Source organism: Eleutherodactylus coqui, chromosome 3 (assembly GCF_035609145.1).
Source record: "Eleutherodactylus coqui strain aEleCoq1 chromosome 3, aEleCoq1.hap1, whole genome shotgun sequence".
Taxonomy (NCBI): Eukaryota; Metazoa; Chordata; class Amphibia; order Anura; family Eleutherodactylidae; genus Eleutherodactylus; species Eleutherodactylus coqui.
This window is the reverse complement of record NC_089839.1, coordinates 26,289,109-26,314,146: the sequence shown is the minus strand read 5'-3', so window position 1 is coordinate 26,314,146 and position 25,038 is coordinate 26,289,109. Positions and strand designations below refer to the sequence as shown.

The 25,038-nt window shown below is 45.4% G+C and overlaps 1 protein-coding gene across 3 annotated transcripts in view; it reads left to right on the top strand.

The window, feature by feature from the left end:
• The window catches only part of LRFN2 (leucine rich repeat and fibronectin type III domain containing 2), a 453,859-nt gene extending 430,711 nt beyond the window's left edge, over positions 1-23,148 (top strand). For 2 of the 3 annotated variants that reach the window (XM_066595374.1, XM_066595375.1), the window contains exon 4: positions 20,646-22,035. In XM_066595374.1, coding sequence (XP_066451471.1) covers positions 20,646-21,573 — 928 coding nt within the window. In that variant the 3' untranslated portion in view covers positions 21,574-22,035. Of the gene's footprint in view, positions 1-20,645; positions 22,036-22,704 lie in introns of those variants that run through there. The other variant, XM_066595376.1, reaches the window with a different exon arrangement.
• Positions 23,149-25,038: the final 1,890 nt, after the last annotated feature.

The following is a 25,038-nucleotide window of genomic DNA, read 5'->3' as shown; positions in this document are numbered from 1 at the left end:
TAGTCCTCATTTCTTCTTTCCTTCCATTTGTGTCCCCAATAATTGTATTATAAGATGAATTGTCACATTGGATATATGCATTTGGCATTTTCCTTCCATGCTTGGAGGGGGGGGGGGGGGGGTGTTGCTTACACAATATTATCATAACGTCCTAGAGTTTGACCTTCAGTATGAAAATATGCTGCGTCCCAGATCTGCTGCAATATTCAGGAGCCGTCAGAGGTGTCAAAGAGATTTAAAGGATCCACAATGGGGGTTATGAATTGAGTAAATGAAGGCAGTCGTTGTACATGGAGTCACTGTGTCCTACATAGAACTTAGAGTGCTGGGATGGAACGCTGTATGTTCTGGAAAGATCACGACTATTCAAGGGCTGCTAAAGGGATAGAGACATGCAAAGTTTGAAGACACCTGTTGGACGCTCTCCTTGCTGGGGCTCAATTGAATGTTGAAAAGTGAATATGAAATTACTCCGCATGAGAAAAGTAATCAGAGTCAAACCTACCATGTCACGTCCTACTGTTTGCCGTGGGAAGTAGTAATCATTAATGTTTAAATGAAAACCATTAATAAATTATACTTGTAGTACCGTTCCTGACCACACAGAGTGCTGTCACAAAAAAGTTACAAATCAGGAAGATGGATTAATACCTCTGCAGCGCCACCTCTTGGCAGCATTTCTGCAAATTAATGCCCAACCCTTTAGACAGATCTTTAGAACACTGATTGGGAATTGAAAACCAAGCCAGGATCCATACACAGACAGCTATTTCGGGGTTTTCGGCCCTCATCAGTGTGCAGTAGGATCCTGGCTTGGCCAGTGAGTGGCCTATGAAGGGGGTCAGGAGGGTATCCTCTCTCCTTAAGAAGGGTACCTAGAAGGTTCAGATGTGAAACAAATCACAAAGCAATTAAGTTTAAAGGGGTTGTCCAGTTACAAACTATTGATGGGCCTATCCGCAGAACAATCCATCAACAGTAGATTAGTGGTGCTCTATTGCCCAAGACTTCTGCAGTTCAGCTGTTTTCTAGGCCAGTGTGAGACCTGAGCTGATTTTTGCAGGATAGCTCCATTTCCACTGCAGTGGCTAGGCATAGTATTACAGGCAAAGTACCTATTCACTTCAAAGGCAATTTAGACTGCATTACCAAGCCTGGCCACTGCAGTTGGAACAGAGCTATGTGCAGAAATAAGCTTAGTGCACCAATCCAGGAGACAGCCAACTGGTAGAAATGTTGGGTAGTGGACCCCCGCTGATCTGCGATTGATTATCCTGTGTATACCGCTTAGCACTTAGCTCAGCATCCACTATAAGTTTACATCCTAGTAGCTTGGTATCAAAGGCAACAGGACATAAACTTACATGCTGTGCATGGCAGAGGCTCAGCTTCAGAGCCCATGCTATCTGCAGCCGGAGCCAGCTGTAACTGACAGACAGCATCCTGCTGCAACAGCATGGATGGGTGAAAACACTGATCCCCTCAGTTAACCCCCTTTAAAGGGGTCTAGCTTAGAAAATCCATTTTATACATCCTTTTAGTGAATTCTGAGTTCATAGAAAAAAATCCCTATTTTTAGGAACCTCATCTCTTCACCAAGCTGGAGAGTGGTTACAAAGAGCGTCTCCTGCATTGGAAGGCCTGTCCCGTCCGGCATTGGTGTGAATGGATACAGTGTAACATTTCAAAAATTAAAGCAGTGCATTCACTCCTTTGGGTGGTTCACATGCAGCCGGGTCGGATTCCACATGTGGGATCCCGCAGCAGAATCCAACCCTGTGCCCGTCCAGCACCCCCCACGTACCTGCCCTGAGTCTTCATAATCTGTGCTGCGGATGTGCCAGCTGGCGCGCCAATGCACATTTGCAGTACAGATTATGCCGCCCCGTCGCTAAGTGATTGCGCGTATGACGCAACCTTTCTGCTGTGGTAATTGCTGAAGGGTCGTTGGGCGGATGGCTTCCATTAACTTCAATTGAAAAAGCCGTCTGCACAACCCCAATGGATTTTCGCTTGTGTAGAGGAAATTGCGTTCTGCCATAGTATGCAATGGGGGGTATTCGCTGCAGAATCCGGAGGCGGACGCCTGTTCTGCACTCGTGTGCAGGTGGCCTTAAATGTAGAGCGGGAAGTGTAAGGATATTTGTTTATATGCCCAAATTCAGTCATTAGCTGTATTCTACTGGAGCAGTGTGGCAATGTAAAGCATGGGGAATAGACAGAGCAACACTGAGCGTCTGACAAAGAGATCCAGGCAACTTCAGACTTCAACAGCTATACTGGGGTGCCAATGACAGCCCTTCCTGAGTCTTAGCTCAATTCCCTGCTCTCCAATCCGCTGCAGATTTTGGAGCAGATTCGAAATACATCAATCCAAATCAAAAACCATATAAAATTCTGCATCACAATCTGCATGACAAAGTATGTGCACCCCCATAGCAAGAGTATGGGCATCCGCATGGCAAGAGTATGGGCACCCCCATGGCAAGAGTATGGGCATCCACATGGCAAGAGTATGGGCATCTGCATGGCAAGAGTATTGGCATCCCCATGGCAAGAGTATGGGCACCCCCATGGCAAGAGTATGGGCATCTGCATGGCAAGAGTATTGGCACCCCCATGGCAAGAGTATGGGCATCTGCATGGCAAGAGTATTGGCACCCCCATGGCAAGAGTATTGGCACCCCCATGGCAAGAGTATGGGCATCTGCATGGCAAGAGTATTGGCACCCCCATGGCCAGAGTATTGGCACCCCCATGGCAAGAGTATGGGCATCTGCATGGCCAAACTATGGGCATATTCCTGACAAAACTATGTGTGCATTCACCCTCCTAGTAAAGGTATGTGCATCCCTACCGGCAAAATTATGTAAACCCTCCAAGAAAATGCTGTGTGACCCACAAGTTTAGAGCCTGCCGTCCCCCAATGTAAGATTTCAAATTGTCCAAGTAACTGAATACAACTAATGGTGAGAGAAGAAAAACCAAATACAATTAAAACACATAAACAACAAAGAAACTAAAAACCATGCTGAACATGTGAAAGAGGGAACACCCCCCCCCCCGGTCCGAGGGGGATTATCGTCCTGCGGATCCCTTCACGTGTCCCGCCTTGGGGGGCTCATCCTGCAGATTCTTCCACATCTCCTGCCCTGGGAGGGTTATCATCTGCAGATGAGGCTCCATGTCTTCTGTTTGAGGGCCAATGCTCACGGACAGATTATCGCTGTGGAATTTGCGACCAGACGCCCACCGCGAATTCTGCAGCAATGTCCGTCCATAGATATGCAATGGTAAAAGGTTCTCCCCTACCCACGAGCGGAAATTAACTGCAATTTTCCACTTGCGGGGGAGAATCGCAGCATGTTCTAATCAGTGCCTGAAAATCACACGCAAGCCATCCGTCCCGCGATACTTCGGCGGAAGTATCGCAGGAAATTACGACACCACCCAGCGCCGGCACGTCATACGTTGCACTGCACATGCGCGACTGCTCGCTGGCTGAGATGCTCGTGGTGGATCTGGAGAGGTGAGTATAGGGTCTCCGGGGGGCGCCGGGTCTGATTCCGCTGTGAGATTTCCAGTAGGAATCCGACCCGGCCGTGGGCATGAGGCCTTAGGAGGATTGTCATCCTGCAGATGGGGGTCCACATTCCCTGCTTTGGGAGGATTATCACCCTGCAGAGAGGGGTCCACATTCCATGCTCCGGGAGGATTATCACCCTGCGGATGGGGGTCCACATTCCCTGCTTTGGGAGGATTATCACCCTGCAGATAGGGGTCAACATTCCCTGCTTTGGGAGGATTATCACCCTGCAGATGGGGGCCCACATTCCATGCTCTGGGAGGATTATAATCCTGCAGATGGGGGTCCTCATTCTCTGCCCAAGGAGGATTATCACCTTGCAGATGGGGGTCCACATTCCCTGCTCTGGGAGGATTATCATCCTGCAGATGGGGGTCCACATTCTCGGCTCTGGGAGGATTTTCATCTGCAGATGGGGGTCCACATTCTAGGCTCTGGGGGGATTTTCATCTGCAGATGGGGGTCAGCATTCTCTGCTCTGGGAGGATTATCATCTGCAGATGGGGGTCCACATTCCCTGCTCTGGGGGGATTATCATCCTGCAGATGGGGGTCCACATTCCCTGCTCTGGGAGGGTTATCATACTGCAGATTGGGGTCCACATTCTTCTCTGGGAGGATTATCATCTGCAGATGGGGGTCCACATTCTCTGCTCTGGGAGGATTATAATCCTGCAGATGGGGGTCCTCATTCTCTGCCCAAGCAGGACTATCACCTTGCAGATGGGGGTCCACATTCCCTGCTCTGGGAGGATTATCATCCTGCAGATAAGGGTCCACATTCCCTGCTTTGGGAGGATTATCACCCTGCAGATGGGGGTCCACATTCCCCGCTCTAGGACGATTATCATCTGCAGATGGGGGTCCATATTCCCTGCTCTGGGAGGATTATCATCCTGCAGATGGGGGTCCTTATTCTCTGCCCAAGGAGGATTATCACCTTGCAGATGGGGGTCCACATTCTCTGCTCTGGGAGGATTATCATCCGCAGATGGGGCTCCACTTTCCCTGCTTTGCCAGGATTTTCATCCTGCAGATGGGGGTCCACATTCTCTGTCGAAGGAGGATTATCATCTTGCAGATGGGGGTCCACATTCCCTGCTCTGGGAGGATTATCACTGCAGATTGGGGTCCACATTCTTCTCTGGGAGGATTATCACTGCAGATGGGGGTCCACATTCCCTGGTCTGGGAGGATTATTACCTTACAGATGGGGGTCCACATTCCCTGCTCTAGGAGGATTATCACTGCAGATGGGGGTCCACATTCTCTGCTCTGGGAGGATTATCATCCGCAGATGGGGCTCCACTTTCCCTGCTTTGCGAGGATTTTCATCCTGCAGATGGGGGTCCACATTCTCTGTCCAAGGAGGATTATCATCCTGCAGATGGGGGTCCACATTCTCTGCGAGGATTATCATCGGCAGATGGGGGTCAGCATTCTCTGCTCTGGGAGGATTATTATCCGCAGATGGGGGTCCACATTCCCAGCTCTGAGAGGAATTTAACCCTGCAGATGGGGGTCCACATTCTCTGCTCTGGGAGGATTATCACTGCAGATGGGGGTCCACATATCCTGCTCTAGGAGGATTATCACTGCAGATGGGGGTCCACATTCTCTGCTCTGGGAGGATTATCATCCGCAGATGGGGCTCCACTTTCCCTGCTTTGCGAGGATTTTCATCCTGCAGATGGGGGTCCACATTCTCTGTCCAAGGAGGATTATCATCCTGCAGATGGGGGTCCACATTCTCTGCGAGGATTATCATCGGCAGATGGGGGTCAGCATTCTCTGCTCTGGGAGGATTATTATCCGCAGATGGGGGTCCACATTCCCAGCTCTGAGAGGAATTTAACCCTGCAGATGGGGGTCCACATTCTCTGCTCTGGGAGAATTATCATCTGCAGATGGGGGTCCACATTCTACCCTCTAGGAGAATTATCATCTGCAGATGGGGATCCACATTCCCTGCTCTGGGAGGATTATCATCCTGCAGATGGGGGTCCTCATTCTCTGCCCAAGGAGGATTATCACCTTGCACATGGGGGTCCACATTCCCTGCTCTGGGAGGATTATAATCCTGCAGATAGGGGTCCAGATTCCCTGCTCTGGGAGGATTATCACTGCAGATGGGGGTCCACATACCCTGCTCTGGGAGGATTATCATCCTGCAGATGGGGGTCCACATTCCCTGCTCTGGGAGGATTATCACTGCTGATGGGGGTCCACATTCCCTGCTCTGGGAGGATTATCACTGCAGATGGGGGTCCACATACCCTGCTCTGGGCGGATTATCACCTTACAGATGGGGGTCCACATTCTCTGCTCTGGGAGAATTATCATCTGCAGATGGGGGTCCACATTCTACCCTCTAGGAGAATTATCATCTGCAGATGGGGATCCACATTCCCTGCTCTGGGAGGATTATCATCCTGCAGATGGGGGTCCACATTCTCGGCTCTGGGAGGATTTTCATCTGCAGATGGGGGTCCACATTCTCGGCTCTGGGGGGATTTTCATCTGCAGATGGGGGTCAGCATTCTCTGCTCTGGGAGGATTATCATCTGCAGATGGGGGTCCACATTCCCTGCTCTGGGGGGATTATCATCCTGCAGATGGGGGTCCACATTCCCTGCTCTGGGAGGGTTATCATACTGCAGATTGGGGTCCACATTCTTCTCTGGGAGGATTATCATCTGCAGATGGGGGTCCACATTCTCTGCTCTGGGAGGATTATAATCCTGCAGATGGGGGTCCTCATTCTCTGCCCAAGCAGGACTATCACCTTGCAGATGGGGGTCCACATTCCCTGCTCTGGGAGGATTATCATCCTGCAGATGGGGGTCCTCATTCTCTGCCCAAGCAGGACTATCACCTTGCAGATGGGGGTCCACATTCTCTGCTCTGGGAGGATTATAATCCTGCAGATGGGGGTCCTCATTCTCTGCCCAAGCAGGACTATCACCTTGCAGATGGGGGTCCACATTCCCTGCTCTGGGAGGATTATCATCCTGCAGATAAGGGTCCACATTCCCTGCTTTGGGAGGATTATCACCCTGCAGATGGGGGTCCACATTCCCCGCTCTAGGACGATTATCATCTGCAGATGGGGGTCCATATTCCCTGCTCTGGGAGGATTATCATCCTGCAGATGGGGGTCCTTATTCTCTGCCCAAGGAGGATTATCACCTTGCAGATGGGGGTCCACATTCTCTGCTCTGGGAGGATTATCATCCGCAGATGGGGCTCCACTTTCCCTGCATTGCCAGGATTTTCATCCTGCAGATGGGGGTCCACATTCTCTGTCGAAGGAGGATTATCATCTTGCAGATGGGGGTCCACATTCCCTGCTCTGGGAGGATTATCACTGCAGATTGGGGTCCACATTCTTCTCTGGGAGGATTATCACTGCAGATGGGGGTCCACATTCCCTGGTCTGGGAGGATTATTACCTTACAGATGGGGGTCCACATTCCCTGCTCTAGGAGGATTATCACTGCAGATGGGGGTCCACATTCTCTGCTCTGGGAGGATTATCATCCGCAGATGGGGCTCCACTTTCCCTGCTTTGCGAGGATTTTCATCCTGCAGATGGGGGTCCACATTCTCTGTCCAAGGAGGATTATCATCCTGCAGATGGGGGTCCACATTCTCTGCGAGGATTATCATCGGCAGATGGGGGTCAGCATTCTCTGCTCTGGGAGGATTATTATCCGCAGATGGGGGTCCACATTCCCAGCTCTGAGAGGAATTTAACCCTGCAGATGGGGGTCCACATTCTCTGCTCTGGGAGGATTATCACTGCAGATGGGGGTCCACATATCCTGCTCTAGGAGGATTATCACTGCAGATGGGGGTCCACATTCTCTGCTCTGGGAGGATTATCATCCGCAGATGGGGCTCCACTTTCCCTGCTTTGCGAGGATTTTCATCCTGCAGATGGGGGTCCACATTCTCTGTCCAAGGAGGATTATCATCCTGCAGATGGGGGTCCACATTCTCTGCGAGGATTATCATCGGCAGATGGGGGTCAGCATTCTCTGCTCTGGGAGGATTATTATCCGCAGATGGGGGTCCACATTCCCAGCTCTGAGAGGAATTTAACCCTGCAGATGGGGGTCCACATTCTCTGCTCTGGGAGAATTATCATCTGCAGATGGGGGTCCACATTCTACCCTCTAGGAGAATTATCATCTGCAGATGGGGATCCACATTCCCTGCTCTGGGAGGATTATCATCCTGCAGATGGGGGTCCTCATTCTCTGCCCAAGGAGGATTATCACCTTGCACATGGGGGTCCACATTCCCTGCTCTGGGAGGATTATAATCCTGCAGATAGGGGTCCAGATTCCCTGCTCTGGGAGGATTATCACTGCTGATGGGGGTCCACATACCCTGCTCTGGGAGGATTATCATCCTGCAGATGGGGGTCCACATTCCCTGCTCTGGGAGGATTATCACTGCTGATGGGGGTCCACATTCCCTGCTCTGGGAGGATTATCACTGCAGATGGGGGTCCACATACCCTGCTCTGGGCGGATTATCACCTTACAGATGGGGGTCCACATACCCTGCTCTGGGAGGATTATCACTGCAGATGGGGGTCCACATTCCCTGCTCTGGGAGGATTATTACCTTACAGATGGGGGTCCACATACCCTGCTCTGGGAGGATTATCACTGCAGATGGGGGTCCACATTCTCTGCTCTGGGAGGATTATCACTGCAGATGGGGGTCCACATTCCCTGCTCTGGGAGGATTATCATCTTGCAGATAAGGGTCCACATTCCCTGCTGTGGGAGGATTATTACCTTACAGATGGGGGTCCACATACCCTGCTCTAGGAGGATTATCACCTTGCAGATGGGGCTCCACATTCCCTGCTCTAGGAGGATTATCACCTTACAGATGGGGGTCCACATTCCCTCCTCTGGGAGGATTATCATCCTGCAGATGGGGGTCCACATACCCTGCTCTGAGAGGATTATCACTGCAGATGGGGGTCCACATACCCTGCTCTGGGAGGATTATCACTGCAGATGGGGGTCCACATTCCCCGCTCTGGGAGGATTATTACCTTACAGATGGGGGTCCACATACCCTGCTCTGGGAGGATTATCATCTGCAGATGGGGGTCCACATTCCCCGCTCTAGAAGGATTATCACTGCAGATGGGGGTCCACATTCCCTGCTCTAGGAGGATTATCATCCTGCAGATGGGGGTCCACATACCCTGCTCTGGGAGGATTATCACTGCAGATGGGGGTCCACATTCCCTGCTCTGGGAGGATTATCACTGCAGATGGGGGTCCACATTCTCTGCTCTAGGAGGATTATCACTGCAGATGGGGGTCCACATTCCCTGCTCTAGGAGGATTATCATCCTGCAGATGGGGGTCCACATACCCTGCTCTGGGAGGATTATCACTGCAGATGGGGGTCCACATTCTCTGCTCTAGGAGGATTATATCATTCTTCCACATTTTATATTTTAACGCTACATGAATAATAAAAGAAATGACAACATGAATTTTCCCGAGCCCCCCAGAGTTATATTGTACAACGGGCTTTATTAGTAGTTATAATAGTCTGTATATCATGACTTGTATACATACAGCCGGGGCCCGCACCGATCTTCCACCGTTCTGTCATGAGAAGTTCTTGTTTTGCATCTCAATGTCTTGTTTAGTAAACTGTGACAAAATGTTGCACCAAAAAGTCTGTGCAATTATGTGGAAGAAACCTGCAGCGTCAAAGCCTCGCCGGCAGCGACCGTCAACCTGGCATGACCCATCGGCATCCTGCAGTAGATGGCGGAGCGGCAGAAGACTTCTTATCTCTACAGAACTTATAGTAATTAGAAAAGTAAGACTCAGGGAGTCACAAGGGACTCGGAAATGTTCTTCCTGCTGCAAACCCACATAGGCCTGGTGCGAAAGTATTAAACATCGCACTTCTATGTGCTGCTCATTAGCTGAAAGTTCAGTTAAGGAAAGTGCCAGAATTACTTCGAGAAAATTAAGAAAAACATTAAGAACCCCCCAAAGACGAAGATCTAACATTCTACACTGAAGCCTTGAAGACACACTGGTGCGGCATTAGCTGGGAAGCCATGAAGGTAGGGCTCTAACTGCAACGTAATGCAGACGGTGATTATGGTCAGCCTTGGCTAAGTGCCGCCTGTGTGGCCACCAGCTTGTAGGGGGGACATCAGGCAGATGTTGGTTGGGGCGATCACCCCTCTTAGGTCCAATCCTCCTCCTCTTGCTTTGTCAACTCTCCTCTGATGCTCTGAGGAATCCCTGTCAGCCCATCAGCGCCCCACAAAACCATAGCATAGTGCTGCTACTGTGTGCATGATAGGAGCTTGTTTCTTGCGCTGTTCGTATGTGATGACCTTGGTTCTGGTATTGTATCTATGTACTCAGGTTGGTTCTTGTATGTTATGAGTTTGGCTCTGTTGCTGTATTTATGTTCTTAGCTTGGTTCTGGTGCTGTACTTATGTTATCTGCTTAATTTTGGTGCAGTATTTATGTTCTGAGCTTGGTTCTAGTAATTTACCTATGTGCTGAGCTTGGTTCTGGTGTTGTGCTTATATTATGTAACTCACAGAAAAATAAGCCAAATACTCACGATCTGATAAACTGCAGTGCGGCTCAATCACCATCAGACCCTGGTAGAATGCAGAAGGCCAGATTACAATATGAGCAAGCAAAAGCATAGTCTGCACATGTGAACTGATACCAAGGATGTCATCCATAGATAAGTGTGACATACCATACAGGATTACAACCCCTACTGGCAAATCAGTGGATTGCCCTGTATCATCACAGTGCGCCACACTGGCAGGGCACCTGGGCTCCCTTAGCATCTATAGCAAACTGCATAAAAATGTTTGTTTCTGGTGCTGTATTTATGTTATGATCTTGGTTACAGTATTGTATTTATGTGCTGAGCTTAGTTCTGTTGCTGTACTTATGTAGTCATCTTGGTTCTGGTGCTGTATTTATGTGCTGAGCTTAGTTCTGTTGCTGTACTTATGCAGTAATCTTGGTTCTGGTGCTGTGTTTATATTATGAGCTTGGTTCTGGTACAGTATGTGTTCATTGTGCTGTTCTGCTTGGGGGTATGTTGTTATCTTGCTACTTTCAGCACAAGCAGAATACCAGCAGACTGCCCATCAGTGTAGTATATATTGTTTTTTCTTATGATGGGGGGGCGGCACCAAAAAGAAAAATTCTCTGCAGGATGCCATCCAGCCTAAGGCCCAATGTCCACGGGCACGTACGGATTCCACAGCTAAATCCCACAGCGGAATCCAGCCGCGCCCGCAGACATAGACAGGAAAATACATTTTCTTACCTGTCCAGATTCAGCGCGGGTCTCCTCCTTGACTGCCGGATCTTCATTCTTCAGCACGGCGGATGCATCTGGACGCGGCGGCGATGCGCCTGGCGCATGCACAGTGTAATTTTTTTTTTTTTTAAATCCGAGACTCGCACGGATTTTATAACCTTGGGACTATTAGTTATGCAAAACAAAGATAAACTATAATACCGATTGCATCCACAACAACTTGCTGACTGTTTCTAATTAGAAGTTCGAGATTTTGCACAGAGCGGAGATGCTCAACCTTATCTAGTCCCTTTAATGGCGTATGGCGCTCATCCATGTATTCGCTGCCAGAGATAACGCAAGTACTACAACTAATTAGGTAACAGCTGGAGCAGCTCCATACGATATATAGTCAATACTAATTTCATGAGAGTGTAGCAGAGCTGAGGTTGTCATGTAGCAAAACTCGTGATGAAATCCGGATGTGTCAACCACACTTTCCATTGGACTGCAGATATCCTGAAGTGTTACAGTAACATTTTTTTGTTGCTGCTTTAAGAATTCTGTTGCTACACGCCATTTCTCTCATTACCGGGAATACTCTTCCAGAGGCGAAGCTATCGAGGGGCAGACAGAACACCGGTATCACCGCTATACGCTGAATGTGCCCTTTATTAGAGACCTCGATCTCATGATTGGCGCTTCCCTATATAAAAAGTATCACTGTGGCCCCGGAGCATAAAGTCACAGGACAAGTTTTCCGTGGATCACTTTCAGTGTGAATCCATAGTAGTTGGGAAAGTTTAGAGGTCTGAATGATTCCAACGAGGTCTGGTCATCGGTACTAGACTAGCCGGGGTCTCACTGCCAATCGGGGGGGGGTTCTTATGTAATGGTGGGGAGAGTATACCAAGAATTGCGTGAACAAGGAAAACATCCAGCGGAAGGGGAGCCTGTGGATGGAAACAACTCGTCATCGAAAGGGGTCAGAGGAGGATGTCAGGATCGTTCTGACCAACAGGGGCTGCACAGTCAGGGGCAGTCACATACAACGCTTGCTCTCCAATTAATGTGTCCGGACGCACAGCTTATCGTTCGTTACCATGGATGGGCTATAGCAGCAGACGACCCGTTCCAGCGCCATTGTGGGTAGGAGAAATAGAAAGGCGAAACTCCAGAGAGCAAAACTTATATCATTGAGCAGCGCAAAAACATCTCCTGGTCGGATGGATCCAGTTTTTTGTTGCTCCGTGCTTATGGGAGCTAGAATTTGGCGCAAGCAGCATGAATCGATGACCCTTCCTGTCAGCTGTCCTGGCCTCCATGTAATTTGTGAGCAGCTTCCTGTCCGCAGGGGCCGTAATTCCTGCAGAATGATTTTATCACCTAGAGTAATCTACAGCATGAGGAATTGCTGCAGTTCTTCAGGCCAAATAAGATACTAGATGGGGGCTCTGATAAATGCATATAGTAGGTGAGGGCCTGGTATAGATTTTGCATCGTGTCCTGAAGCTCATGCCGTTGAACACCCGGATCACCGGTTAGCAATCAAATGACAAACTCAGCTCTACTACATCTGCATTTATAAGTTTGCTTTTGTAGGTCACTGTATATCTTAGGTTGACTTCCATATTCCCTCCAGTGGACAGATGTGGGTACTGCAGCAGTGAATTTTGGCTTTGTCATGCACCTTCCTGAGATATTTCTGTTCCTCTGAATCAGTATTTCTGGATCACATGTTCTGCCCCTCCTGGCTCAGTTCTTTTTATTGTAAGGTTATCCCTATGAAAGCCGCTTTTCTGAGCATTGACTCCGAGGCTCAGATTACAGTCTGTAATACATTGCGGCCCCTCGGAGAGAAAAGCGAGTGCAGCAAATAATGCAGACATAATTTAACCTTTTCTTCCTAAACTAATTGGCCTGTGCATTGTGGGACACAAAACTCCGTATTCTGGGGAACGCCGCGTTATTTCTGCAGGATATGCATTAAATCTCACCTCCACAGATCAATAAAGTGACTCCACCGGCTGCGGAGACGAGCCAGAACTGCTCTATTCTTGGAGGCTGCAGAAGGGAACGTCAAAGGAAACCGAACACAACCCTGCTTTCTATCCTGCTCCATTTATTCGATCCCTCCTACTGCAATCCCCCCAGGGGGGCGAGGAAGGATCCTGCCTGGAGTGTGTCCTCCTTTATGCACTGTTCATACATAGGAGAGAAGCTCTCCATGGAGAAGATGTTCTGAGTCAGCAGCGAGCTTCACCGGTGCAATGGCGCCAATCTCAGTGCTGCTGCATTTCATTTGCAGGAGGCCATAGGGTATATCATGTAGCAATGCACTTAATGTACATGAATGATGTCCATAGGCAGTACTGTGCAAAAGCTTTAGGCAGGTGTGGAAAAATGCTGCAGAGTAAGAACGCTTTCAGAAATAGAAGGGTTAATAGTTTATTTTTGTCGGTTAACACAATGCAAAGCGACTGAACAAAAGAGAAATGAAATCACATTACTATTTGGTGTGACACTCTTTACCTTCACAGCGGCATCAGTTCTTCTAGGTATACTTGCACACAGTTTTTGAAGAAAGCTGCCAAGGAGGTTGTTCCAGACATCTTAGAGAACTGGGCACAGATATTCTGTGGATGTCGGCTCGCTCCAATCCCTCTGTCTCTTCATGTAATCCCAGACAGACTGGATGATGAAGAGATCAAGGCTCTGTGGGGCCATATCATCACTTCCAGGACTCCTTCTCTACACAGAAGATAGTTCTTAATGACATTGGCTGGATGTTTGGGGTCGTTGTTTTGCTACAGAATTCATGTGGAGCCAATCGGACGCCTCCCTGATAGTATTGCATGATGGATAAGTATCTGCCTGTATTTCTCAGCATTATGGACACTACTAATCTTGATCAAACCCCCAAATACCATGTGCTGAAATGTAACCCCAAACTTGCGAGGAAACTCCAACAAGCTTCATTACTACTCTCCACCATCCTTCACTGCTGCCTGCAGACACTCATTATTGCACTGCTCTCCACCATGCTTCACTGCTGCCTGCAGACACTCATTATTGCACTGCTCTCCGCCATGCTTCACTGCTGCCTATGGACACTCATTATTGTATTGCTCTCCACCTGGCTTCACTGCTGCCTGCAGACACTTATTATTGTACTGCTCTCCACCATCCTTCACTGCTGCCTGCAGACACTCATTATTGCACTGCTCTCCGCCATGTTTCACTGCTGCCTATGGACACTCATTATTGTATTGCTCTCCACCTGGCTTCACTGCTGCCTGCAGACACTCATTATTGTACCGCTCCCCACCATGCTTCACTGCAGCTTGCAGACACTCATTATTGTACCGCTCCCCACCATGCTTCACTGCTGCTTGCAGACACTCATTATTGTACTGCTCCCCACCATGCTTCACTGCTGCCTGCAGACACTCATTATTGTACCGCTCTCCACTATGCTTCACTGCTGCCTGCAGACACTCATTATTGTACCGCTCTCCACCATGCTTCACTGCTGCCTGCAGACACTCATTATTGTATCGCTATCCACCATGCTTCACTGCTGCTTGCAGACACTCATTATTGTACCACTCTCTACCATGCTTCAATGCTGCCTGCAGTCACTCATTATTGTACCGCTCTCCACCATGCTTCACTGCTGCCTGCAGACACTCATTATTGTACCGCTCCCCACCATGCCTCACTGCTGCTTGCAGACACTTATTATTGTACCGCTCTCCACCATGCTTCACTGCTGCCTGCAGACGCTCATTATTGTACCGCTCCCCACCATGCTTCACTGCTGCCTGCAGACACTCATTATTGTACTGCTCTCCACTATGCTTCACTGCTGCCTGCAGACACTCATTATTGTACCGCTCTCCACCATGCTTCACTGCTGCCTGCAGACACTCATTATTGCTGCTTGCAAACACTCATTATTGTACCACTCCCCACCATGCTTCACTGCAGCTTGCAGACACTCATTATTGTACCGCTCCCTACCATGCTCCACTGCTGCTTGCAGACACTTATTATTGTACCGCTCTCCACCATGCTTCACTGCTGCCTGCAGACGCTCATTATTGTACCGCACCCCACCATGCTTCACTGCTGCCTGCAGACACTCATTATTGTACCGCTCTCCACCATGCTTCACTGCTGCCTGTAGACACTCATTATTGTATCGCTATCCACCATGCTTCACTGCTGCCTACAGACACTCATTATTGTATCACTATCCACCATGCTTCACTGCTGCCTGCAGACACTCAATATTGTATCGCTATCCACCAGGCTTCACTGCTGCCTGCAGACACTCATTATTGTACCACTCAAACAAACTGCCTTCTGTTACAGCCAAATATTTCACATTTTGCCTTCTCAGCCAAGAGCCCCTGCCACCATTTCTCTGCCCCCGCCCACTTCCTCCTGTTCCTATGTGTTCATGCATAGTCGAGTCACTTGGCCTTGTTTCTATATTGGAGTTTTGGCTTGTTGGCCACAATTCTTACATGAAGACCACTTCCAGCCAGCCAACTCCAAACAGTAGATGAGTGTACCCAGGTCCTATTGGTTTCTGCCAGTTCTGAGCTGATGGCACTGCTGGCCATCTTCTGATTTTGAAGGAAAATAAGCATGATTTGTCTTTCACCTGCTGCATTAAGTTTTCTTGACTGACCACTGTGACTATGGTCCTCCACATTGCCTATTACTTTGTGCTTGAACATCACACCTTAAACCCCAAGCCTGCTTTGAAATCTATGTCTGGAAGAGATCTTGCTAAGGCAGTATAACTACCTTGTGTCTTGTTGCTGTGCTCAGTCTTACGATTGTGTGTAACCTGCAATATGAAACTGTCTTCCACAACTTCACCTTTGTAGCAGAGTTTGGCCATAACGCACCCAGTTGCTATTTGCCAAAAACATTACAAACACTCCTGTTTTTGAAAGCATTCTTTCTCATTTTTCCACTCCCGCCTAAAATGTTTGCACAGTACTGTATATATACATGTAGGAGCGGTGATAGAGGACCAAACATTGTAGATCAGAGTAGACTGTCTCATTTAACTAATGCAGTATATAACAATTAGAGATGAGCGAGCATGCTTGATTAAGGAAATTACTCACAGTCTTTTCAAGTAACTGCCTACTCGTCCGAAAAGATTCAGGGGCGGTGGAGGGGAGATCTCTCTCTTTCCCCCCCCCCTCCCCCCCCCCCCCCCCCCGGTCACACCCGCCGCCCGCCGAATCTTTTGGGTCGAGTAGGCAGTTACTTGAAAAGACCGATGGTCACTCGAGTAATTTCCTTAAGCGAGCATGCTCGCTCATCTCTAATAACAAGGCAATTCCAAAGTCAATCTCAGCTGTACTACACTCATCTCCTATCTATTTATCTCATATCTATCTATTTATCTATCTATGTATCTATCTCATATCTATCTATCTATCTATCCCATATCTATCTATCTATCTATCTCATATCTATCTATCTATCTATCTCATATCTATCTATCTATCTATTTCATATCTATCTATCTATCTATCTATCTCATATCTATCTATCTATCTCTCTCATATCTATCTATCTATCTATCTATCTATCTATCTATCTATCTATCTATCCCATATCTATCTATCTATCTCTCTCATATCTATCTATCTATCTATCTATCTATCTATCTATCTATCCCATATCTATCTATCTATCTATCTATCTATCTATCTATCTATCTATCTATTCCATATCTATCTATCTCATATCTATCTATCTATCTATCTATCTATCTATCTCATATCTATCTATCTATCTATCTCATATCTATCTATCTATCTATCTATCTATCCCATATCTATCTATCTATCTATCTATCCCATATCTATCTATCTATCTATCTATTTCATATCTATCTATCTATCTATTTCATATCTATCTATCTATCTATCCCATATCTATCTATCTATCTATCTATCTATCTATCTATCCCATATCTATCTATCTATCTATCTATCTATTTCATATCTATCTATCTATCTATTTCATATCTATCTATCTATCTATCTCATATCTATCTATCTATCTATCTATCTCATATCTATCTATCTATCTATCTATCTATCTATCTATCTATCTATCTATCTATCCCATATCTATCTATCTATCTATCTCATATCTATCTATCTATCTATCTATCTATCTATCTATCTATCTATCTATCTCTCTCTCTCATATCTATCTATCTCATATCTATCTATCTCATATCTATCCCATATCTATCTTCTATCTATCTATCTCATATCTATCTCATATCTATCTATTAAAAGAATGCAGTGTACAAAATGGCCTGCAGAGGGTGACTGACATCCATTCTGATACCTGAGAAAAAAAGAGCACTTGTGGGTGTGACAGGCTCGATCTATCTCATTTTCCCTTCTTCATTTCTTTCTTCCTTTTCTCTATTTGTTTTTTTTTTTCTTTCCTTCCTTTTCTTAACTTTATTCTTTCTTTCTTTTTCCTTTTTGTTTTTTTCCTTCTTTCTTTCTTTTTCTTAAATTTTTTCTTCCTTCCTTCCTTCCTTCCTCCCTCCCTCCCTCCCTCCCTCCTTCCTTCCTTCCTTCCTTCCTTCCTTCCTTCCTTCCTATATCTGCCTATGTATCTATTTATCTATCTGTGTATCTTTTTATCCCTCAAATCTTGTATTCGTCTTTCATTCCTTGATGCCAGACTTCCTCGGTCCTTGACGTCTGTGGATGTGTAATAGAGACTGTTACTTGAATAACATGTAACGTCTCCAGTAAGAAAACATCGCCTTCCTGAACCGATTACATGAGATTTGTAGAAATCTCTTTAATAAATAATCACAGACGCTCCGAACAGAAGGTTGAGGGAAGGGATTATAGAGATATCTGGAAACCTCCGGAATCCATTCATCACACTCCGCACTTTCACTGATAAAAACATCTTTTTTCTCCTGTTCTGTGCCTCATTCTCAGATTCTGGATTGTTAACGTTCTGCATCTGACACAATAGTTGATCATTGCAGGATATCTGCTTAATGGCCACCATTGTTGGAGTCAGACTATCGGATGGGCACAAGGGGCCTGTGCATAGGGTCCTACTCTGTGTTTCCTGCTCCAGTTGGTTAAAATCCCATTAGGATGAGGAGAACACGTTGTTTAGTGGAAGCAAAAAGTATAGTGGGGGCTCTTAACAATATTTTTGCCAATGCACCTCCACAAGATTGCCAACTAGGCAGTTAGTAACCAGTCTAGGCAAAGATTGATGTTTGCCCTAATATACCCTAGATCACCAGGGATGCTTGAATTAATGTCTTACTACCCAACCCACTAGAGATGCAAACATTAACCTCTTATTAACCTAGACCACCAAGGATTTTGGTGCTGAACTCTTCAAAACTCTACACTGCCAATGATGTTATTAATTACTCCTTAACTACTCTTGACCACTAGTAGTGTTGTCAGTGACCCCAATGAGGTTGTCATTGACCTCTTAATAAACCTAGACCACCATGGATCCTGGCACTGACTATATAAAGGGGTATTCCAATCTCAGCTTTTCAAAGCCAAGATTGGAAACCACTACCATAGCTACTGGACACCCAGCCAGACCATATGGAAAGAGCCAAGCACTTAGTGCAGCACTGTTTCTGTAGCTCTCATTGTAGTGAATGGGAGCTACAGAGACAGCAAAGCAAAGTGGGCTACGCTGTTTCCAATAGCTCCTATTCACTTCAATTAGAGCTACGGAAACACCGTTACACTAAGCATTCCGCTCTTTCCGGCAGGTGGTTGGGAAAGAGCAGCTGGATTTACCTATCTTGGTCATGAAAAGCTGAGATGGGAATACCCCTTTAACTACTCTAGATCACTAAAGATGTTAATAGTAACCTCGTACTACCCTACACAGGCACAGGTATATAGGTAGGTAGGAACTATTAGGGGTTGATCCAGGGAACAGTCTGATTGCCATTAGGGAGTCGGGAAGGAATTTTTTTCCCCAAATGGGCTAATTGGCTTCTGCTCTTGGGGTTTTTTTTGCCTTCCTCTGGCTCAACAACACAGGAGGATAGACAGGCTGGACTAGATGGACATTGTCTTCATTCGGCCTTACAAACTAAGTTACTATGTTACACCACCAGGGATTTTTGACAAAACCATTCAATACACTACACTACACAACCAAGGATGTTGGCATTACCCCTTAAACCTAACACTTTTTACAGGAGAAAAACCCTGTTATGTGGAGCCGATGAAGCACCATATGGCAGCAGACAGAGTGCATATTGTTCTATCGTACTGAAACAAATGGATGCTGTACTGTAATAAGACACTTTCAGAATGTGTGATATATGCATAATGGGAGTGGAACCCCACTGATCTGATATTGATGGACTATTAAAAGGACAGGTCGTTCAATGTTTAGTTCTGGAGAGACCCTGAGGCTTAGATTTTAAGAACACATTTTTGGCTGTTTCATAGCAGGCTGTGCTGCACTTGTAGAGATTACATAGTTAAGTACAGATATAGGTTATAGAATGGTAGAGTTAGAAGGGATCTCCAGGGTCATCGGGTCCAACCCCCTGCTCAATGCTGGATTCACTAAATCATCCCAGACAGATGTCTGTCCAGCGCCTTTTCGAAGACTTCCATTGAAGGAGAACTCACAACCTCCCATGCTTCCTTCTGTCCTGTGGACGGTAATGCTGCCTCCTGTCCCATGGATGGAGATGCTGCCTCCTGTTCTGTGTATGGAGGTGTTGCCTTCTGTCCTGACTCGATATCACATAATGTGAGGGTTTTTTTACAGTGTTTTTATTTTAAAAAGTTTTAGTTCTTATACTTGATTGTGGATTGATGGCTCATTAATTTGTAGAATTCATATAATGGCTGAGCATTGCCCCATCCTGAAGACCTCTGTCATTTCCATGTTAGGTCATCTCAGTTTTTGTCAGAGAAAATCTCAAAGCTTAGGATTGATGTTTCTTCTCTCAATTTATGTCTCTAGTTATAAACACATAAAATATTATATGGTCAGGAAGAGCTGGAAATAAGTTAAAAAATCAGAAAATATGAGCGAAGGAAGGAAGGAAGGACGGAAGGAAGGAAGGCAGGAAGGAAGGCAGGAAGGAAGGAAGGAAGGAAGGGAGGGAGGAAGGGAGGCAGAGATGGAAAAGAATAAACCAAATGAAAGGGGAGGACCGAAGATAAGTGAAGGAAGGAAAGGCAAGGAAAGAAGGAAGGAAAGGGAGGCAAGGATGGGTGGAAGGAAGAAAAAGAAAAGGGAATGAAGGAAGCAATAAAGGAAGGAAAGAAGGAAAACAAATGGAGGAGGAAGGAAGGAAAAGGAAGGGTGATGAAGAAATAAGTAAAAGAAGGAAAACAAAGGAAGCAAGGAAAGAAAAGAAATAGGCCGTTAAGAAAGTAAAGAATGAATGAAAGAAGGTAGTAGGAAGGTAGAAACAGAGGGAAGAAAAGCAAGAAAAGAAGCTTAAGTTTGCTTTCCTGGTAAATTTACATCCATGTGGAATGTTGGATTGCCCAGAAGGACTAAAATTCCTGCATTTGTATATATTGTCCATAACTATGAAGTACATAAAAATAGTGTTATTTCAAACAAATGTGAACTTTGAGTCAAATTATTTTATTCATAAAATATAATGAATGTTTTTGTTATTTTTGTATTTAAGGATGATCCCTGCTTCAAACAAAGCATTTGTTGTGAATAATCTTGTGTCGGGGACAGCGTACGACCTGTGTGTCTTGGCCATTTGGGATGACACAGCAACAACGCTAACAGCCACCAACATTGTGGGATGTGCTCAGTTCTTCACCCAAGAGGACTATCAACAGTGCCAGTCCATGCACAGCCAGTTCTTAGGGGGAACAATGATTCTAGTTATTGGCGGCATCATAGTTGCTACATTGCTGGTCTTCATTGTTATCTTAATGGTAAGATATAAAATTTGCAACAATTCCCAGGGCAAGATGGCCAATGTCAGCAATGTCTATTCCCAAACTAATGGAGGAAATTCAGTGCAGAATGGCTTGCCACCACAAGTCAACACTAAGGTGGTGGTGAGGAATGAACTAATGGAATTCAATTGTGGCTCAGTGCACAGTAGTGTCTCATCCTCTTCTAGTTCAGTGAATAGTCAAGAGGAGGGTGATGACTATAGTCTACAGAGTAACCAAAGCACTCTGTCCAATAAATGGAGACCCGTCTCCAGGTCTAAGCATAACATTGATAAACTTATGGGAGCGTTTGCCTCCCTGGAGTTGAGGTGTCAAAAAAAGGAGGATACTATAGACTCCAGGACTTCTACTACAGTCCACCAGTCAGACAAAGAGCCTTTGCTGCGCAACCAAGAGTCCAAAGTTCGTAGTCTCCTTATGTTACCTCTGGAGGGAAAAGCAAAACGTAGTCGCTCTTTTGACATGGGGGACTTTGCCACAACTCAGTGTTGTAGTTACCCAAGAAAGATCACAAATATTTGGACTAGGAGAAGCCTCTCAGTTAATGGGATGCTTTTACAATATGATGATAGTGAACTTACAGGGAACACAACTAGAAGCACCTACGACAGCTCAGAATGGGTAATGGAAAGCACAGTGTAAATACGGTTCTTCTTTAATGGCAAGCTTGCCGTTTCCATTGGCAAGTATAGCATACAAGAAAATACCTTAACAATTGAGTAGGTCTCTGGAATCAGAGACGGGTGACACCAAAATCCACAGCGGGAGTTACCATGACACAAGTCGAGACAGTTGTGTTAAGCACTGGCAGTGGTGGACTGTTCAGAAGAAGCACATGTTATAATCTAAGTGCTCCTTACCATACAAACCCAAGAAAAAAAAGACGGCTGAAGGAGGAATTATCATTCCTGTCTTTAAGTTCAATGCTATGATGAAGATCCACAGAAGCATCGGTGATGTGACGATGAAGCCACCAACCATCCAAAAACAACACCATATGTGGTCACCTCAAATATCTGTTTTCTTATTTTTCTTTTAATGTTCTTTTCGTCTTCTTGTTCTTTTAACTCGTTTGTTTCTTTATTTGTTTTTGTCTTCTTTTATAGTCACTTATATTTCCTTAATAAAGGGAAAACATTACCCAAATATATATATTTTCAGACAAAAAAAAAAGCAAAAAGTTCTATAGATCATTTACATATATTTTTTCAGCAGAGTTTCTGTGTTTTAGATGTTTTAAGAAAAGGTTAATTTAAAAAAAAAGGCATCTAAATGTCACATATTGGGATTAATTTTTTGAAATAAACAAAAAAATTTAGAAATGTAATAAAATTAGAATTTAATTTGTGAATGTATTGGGAAGGTCTAAGTAGAAAAGTTCTTATTATTTTCCAAGTGTGATCATTTTATGGGGTGGAGGGAAGAAGGACGTACAAGCTTTCGAGAATTTTAGTTGTTGCCGATCTACCTACAACATTACCAGCTAAGGGTCATGGCTCGAGAATCGGTAAAGGTATTTTATATATTTTCTTTTCAAAAAGTTCCTCTACTGAAAGATTATCCATATATTAACCCTTTGCCGACTCTGGAGACCCGAATGTATGAAAAGTGACCATTACCGTAGAGATAGTTTAGCAACAGCTGATGATCCGAAGATTGTCCATCCATAAAACAATGACTGAAGCCTTGTCATTCCCCTGAGGGTGCTAGCTAACAAAATATATAGTGCTCAGAATTTAATAAGATATGACAAGATAAAAATTGTCATTCCAGATGTCAGCAACACAGTCAAGCGTATCGTCCGGGAGTAGCAGGATTTCATTGACGGCTTGCACTTCCTAGTTAAAAAATACCTGGAGAGTACCAACGTTTTACGAAGGACTAATATGGATTTTTGAGTCGTCCAACCACCATTCTCATTAATGACTTTCTTGTGACTGAAAGGGAGAGAAAAAAAAAGTACTTTCAGCCATCATGGACTTGGTTAGCTCTGTTTTCATTTTATTTCTACTATTTCTCTGGTCATTGGCATTCTTGAGCATTTTTGTACAGAAAAAAAAAAAACTAACAAGGTGAATATACTGTATAATGTTTTTTATATCACAAAAGAAAAAAAAAGAAATGAGAGCTATATTGTGAGCCGGCCGTGTACTTCTCTTGTATGGTCATGATGTTTCCTACTTGGAGTTTTAGAAAATGACATTCATGTGGAAAAGAAAAAAATTTTTTGCTACAAATTGTACAGTAAAAAAAAAATTCTGCAATGAAAACTGGGCTATTTTGCTTACGTAGAAGTTTTATTATTTTTCGAATATAGGAAAAATACAGGGAAATGAACACATAGGGTTGTTGGAGGATGAACGATAATGTCATCTTCTGAAAAAGCTGCAGTCAAGATGAAAGTTATATAAAAAAAAAAAACCACACAAAATAATTACAAATGACATGAGGGTAAGAGATGGACAGTCGTTTTAAGCTTTGGGAGCTATATTGGTAAGCACTTGGTTTGCCGTTGACTATCTTTTGTTTGTGATGGCCAATTTATTTCCTGTTTGCCACTGTGAGTCCAGAAGATTAATGTTTCTCCTTGTTGAGAGCATGGGGGTGTATGGAGTCTTATAAGCCATACAGTGCTCTCTGGCTAAAAGCTAAGCAAATGAGTGCTAGAGTAATCCTCCACAGAACCCCCTATTGGTAGGTAGCTACTCTGTAAGTCACTACTCAACCTTTTAACAGGCTTTACAACATGACTAGGAATGTAATCGAAATCAGAATACCAATGTACAAAAGCCATTTTGGTGTTCTTTCCCCTTATCAGTTTACAGTAGGGTTGTGGTTGGTTATGTGAGAGGCCATCGACATTGGACAGGGGAGAATATTTTTTTCTCTATATTACAAGGGCGTACGGATTCTTATAAACCATGACTATATCATATTGTCTTGACTAATCATGTTGGAAGACCTGTTAAAGAGTCGGCTATTGACCCATAGGGTAGCTACGTTCCAATAAATGGCACTGTAGAGATTTATTCCATCACTCTTTGCCACTGATAGCCCTTTAGGTCTCTAAAGCCAATTAAAACATGGCTTTCATATAGACTGGAATTGATCCCTAATAGAGATGAGCGAGCATACCCGCTAAGGGCAATTACTCGAGCGAGCATTGCCCTTAGTGAGTACCTGCACGCTCGGAAGAAAAGATTCGGGTGCCGGCAGGGGGTGGGGAGCGGCAGGGGAGAGCGGGGAGGAACGGAGGGAGATCTCTCCCTCTCCCCCCCCTCCCGCTCCCTCCTGCTCACTCCCGCAACTCACCTCTCACCCGCGCCGGCAGCCAAATCTTTTCTTCCGAGCGGGCAGGTACTCGCTAAGGGCAATGCTCACTCGAGTAATTGTCCTTAGTGCGTATGCTCGCTCATCTCTAATCCCTAACTGTAAAGTCAGCCATATTGAAATATGGACTCTAGAGTAAGTTCCTGCTTTTATTCCTAGGGCCATAGCTATAAGGGGTGCAGAAGTCGTAGTCACACCCAAGCTATGGTGCGAAAGGCTTCTCTGGAACATTAGAACACATCAGCATGTGGTAGATGGGGGACCCTAGTTGACCTATGGCTGCCCCATCATTATTTAAAGTCACACATATAACACCTGATTTAATTGCTGGAATCTTCTCATGTTATTCTGTGGTATTCCTAGTCGGGGGTCTTGAGAAACAACATTTGCATATAAAGGCACCTTGTTGGCGAATATCCAGGTTGAACAGGAAAATATTTGGATATTACATTCAGAATCTGATGTGGAATGTAGATGACTCAGGAGTAACTCCACCGTGTGTGGAGGAGGTACGTCCCATTGAAGTCAAAAAGGCTTGGCGCCTGATGGTTTCATAATGCTGGTCCTTGTGTTTCTTTGCATGGAATTGTATGATACTTTCTCTTATGTTTTCCTCCCGACTAAGTAGCACTTTACACTGTACCTTAAATTCCATAAAAAAAGTGGAACAGAAAAGTTAAAAGAATGAATTTTTTTTTAAATAATCTTTTCAAATTTGAGATTATTTAAAAAAAAATCTGATCGAATTTAGGACAAATATTTTTTAACTGAATTTTG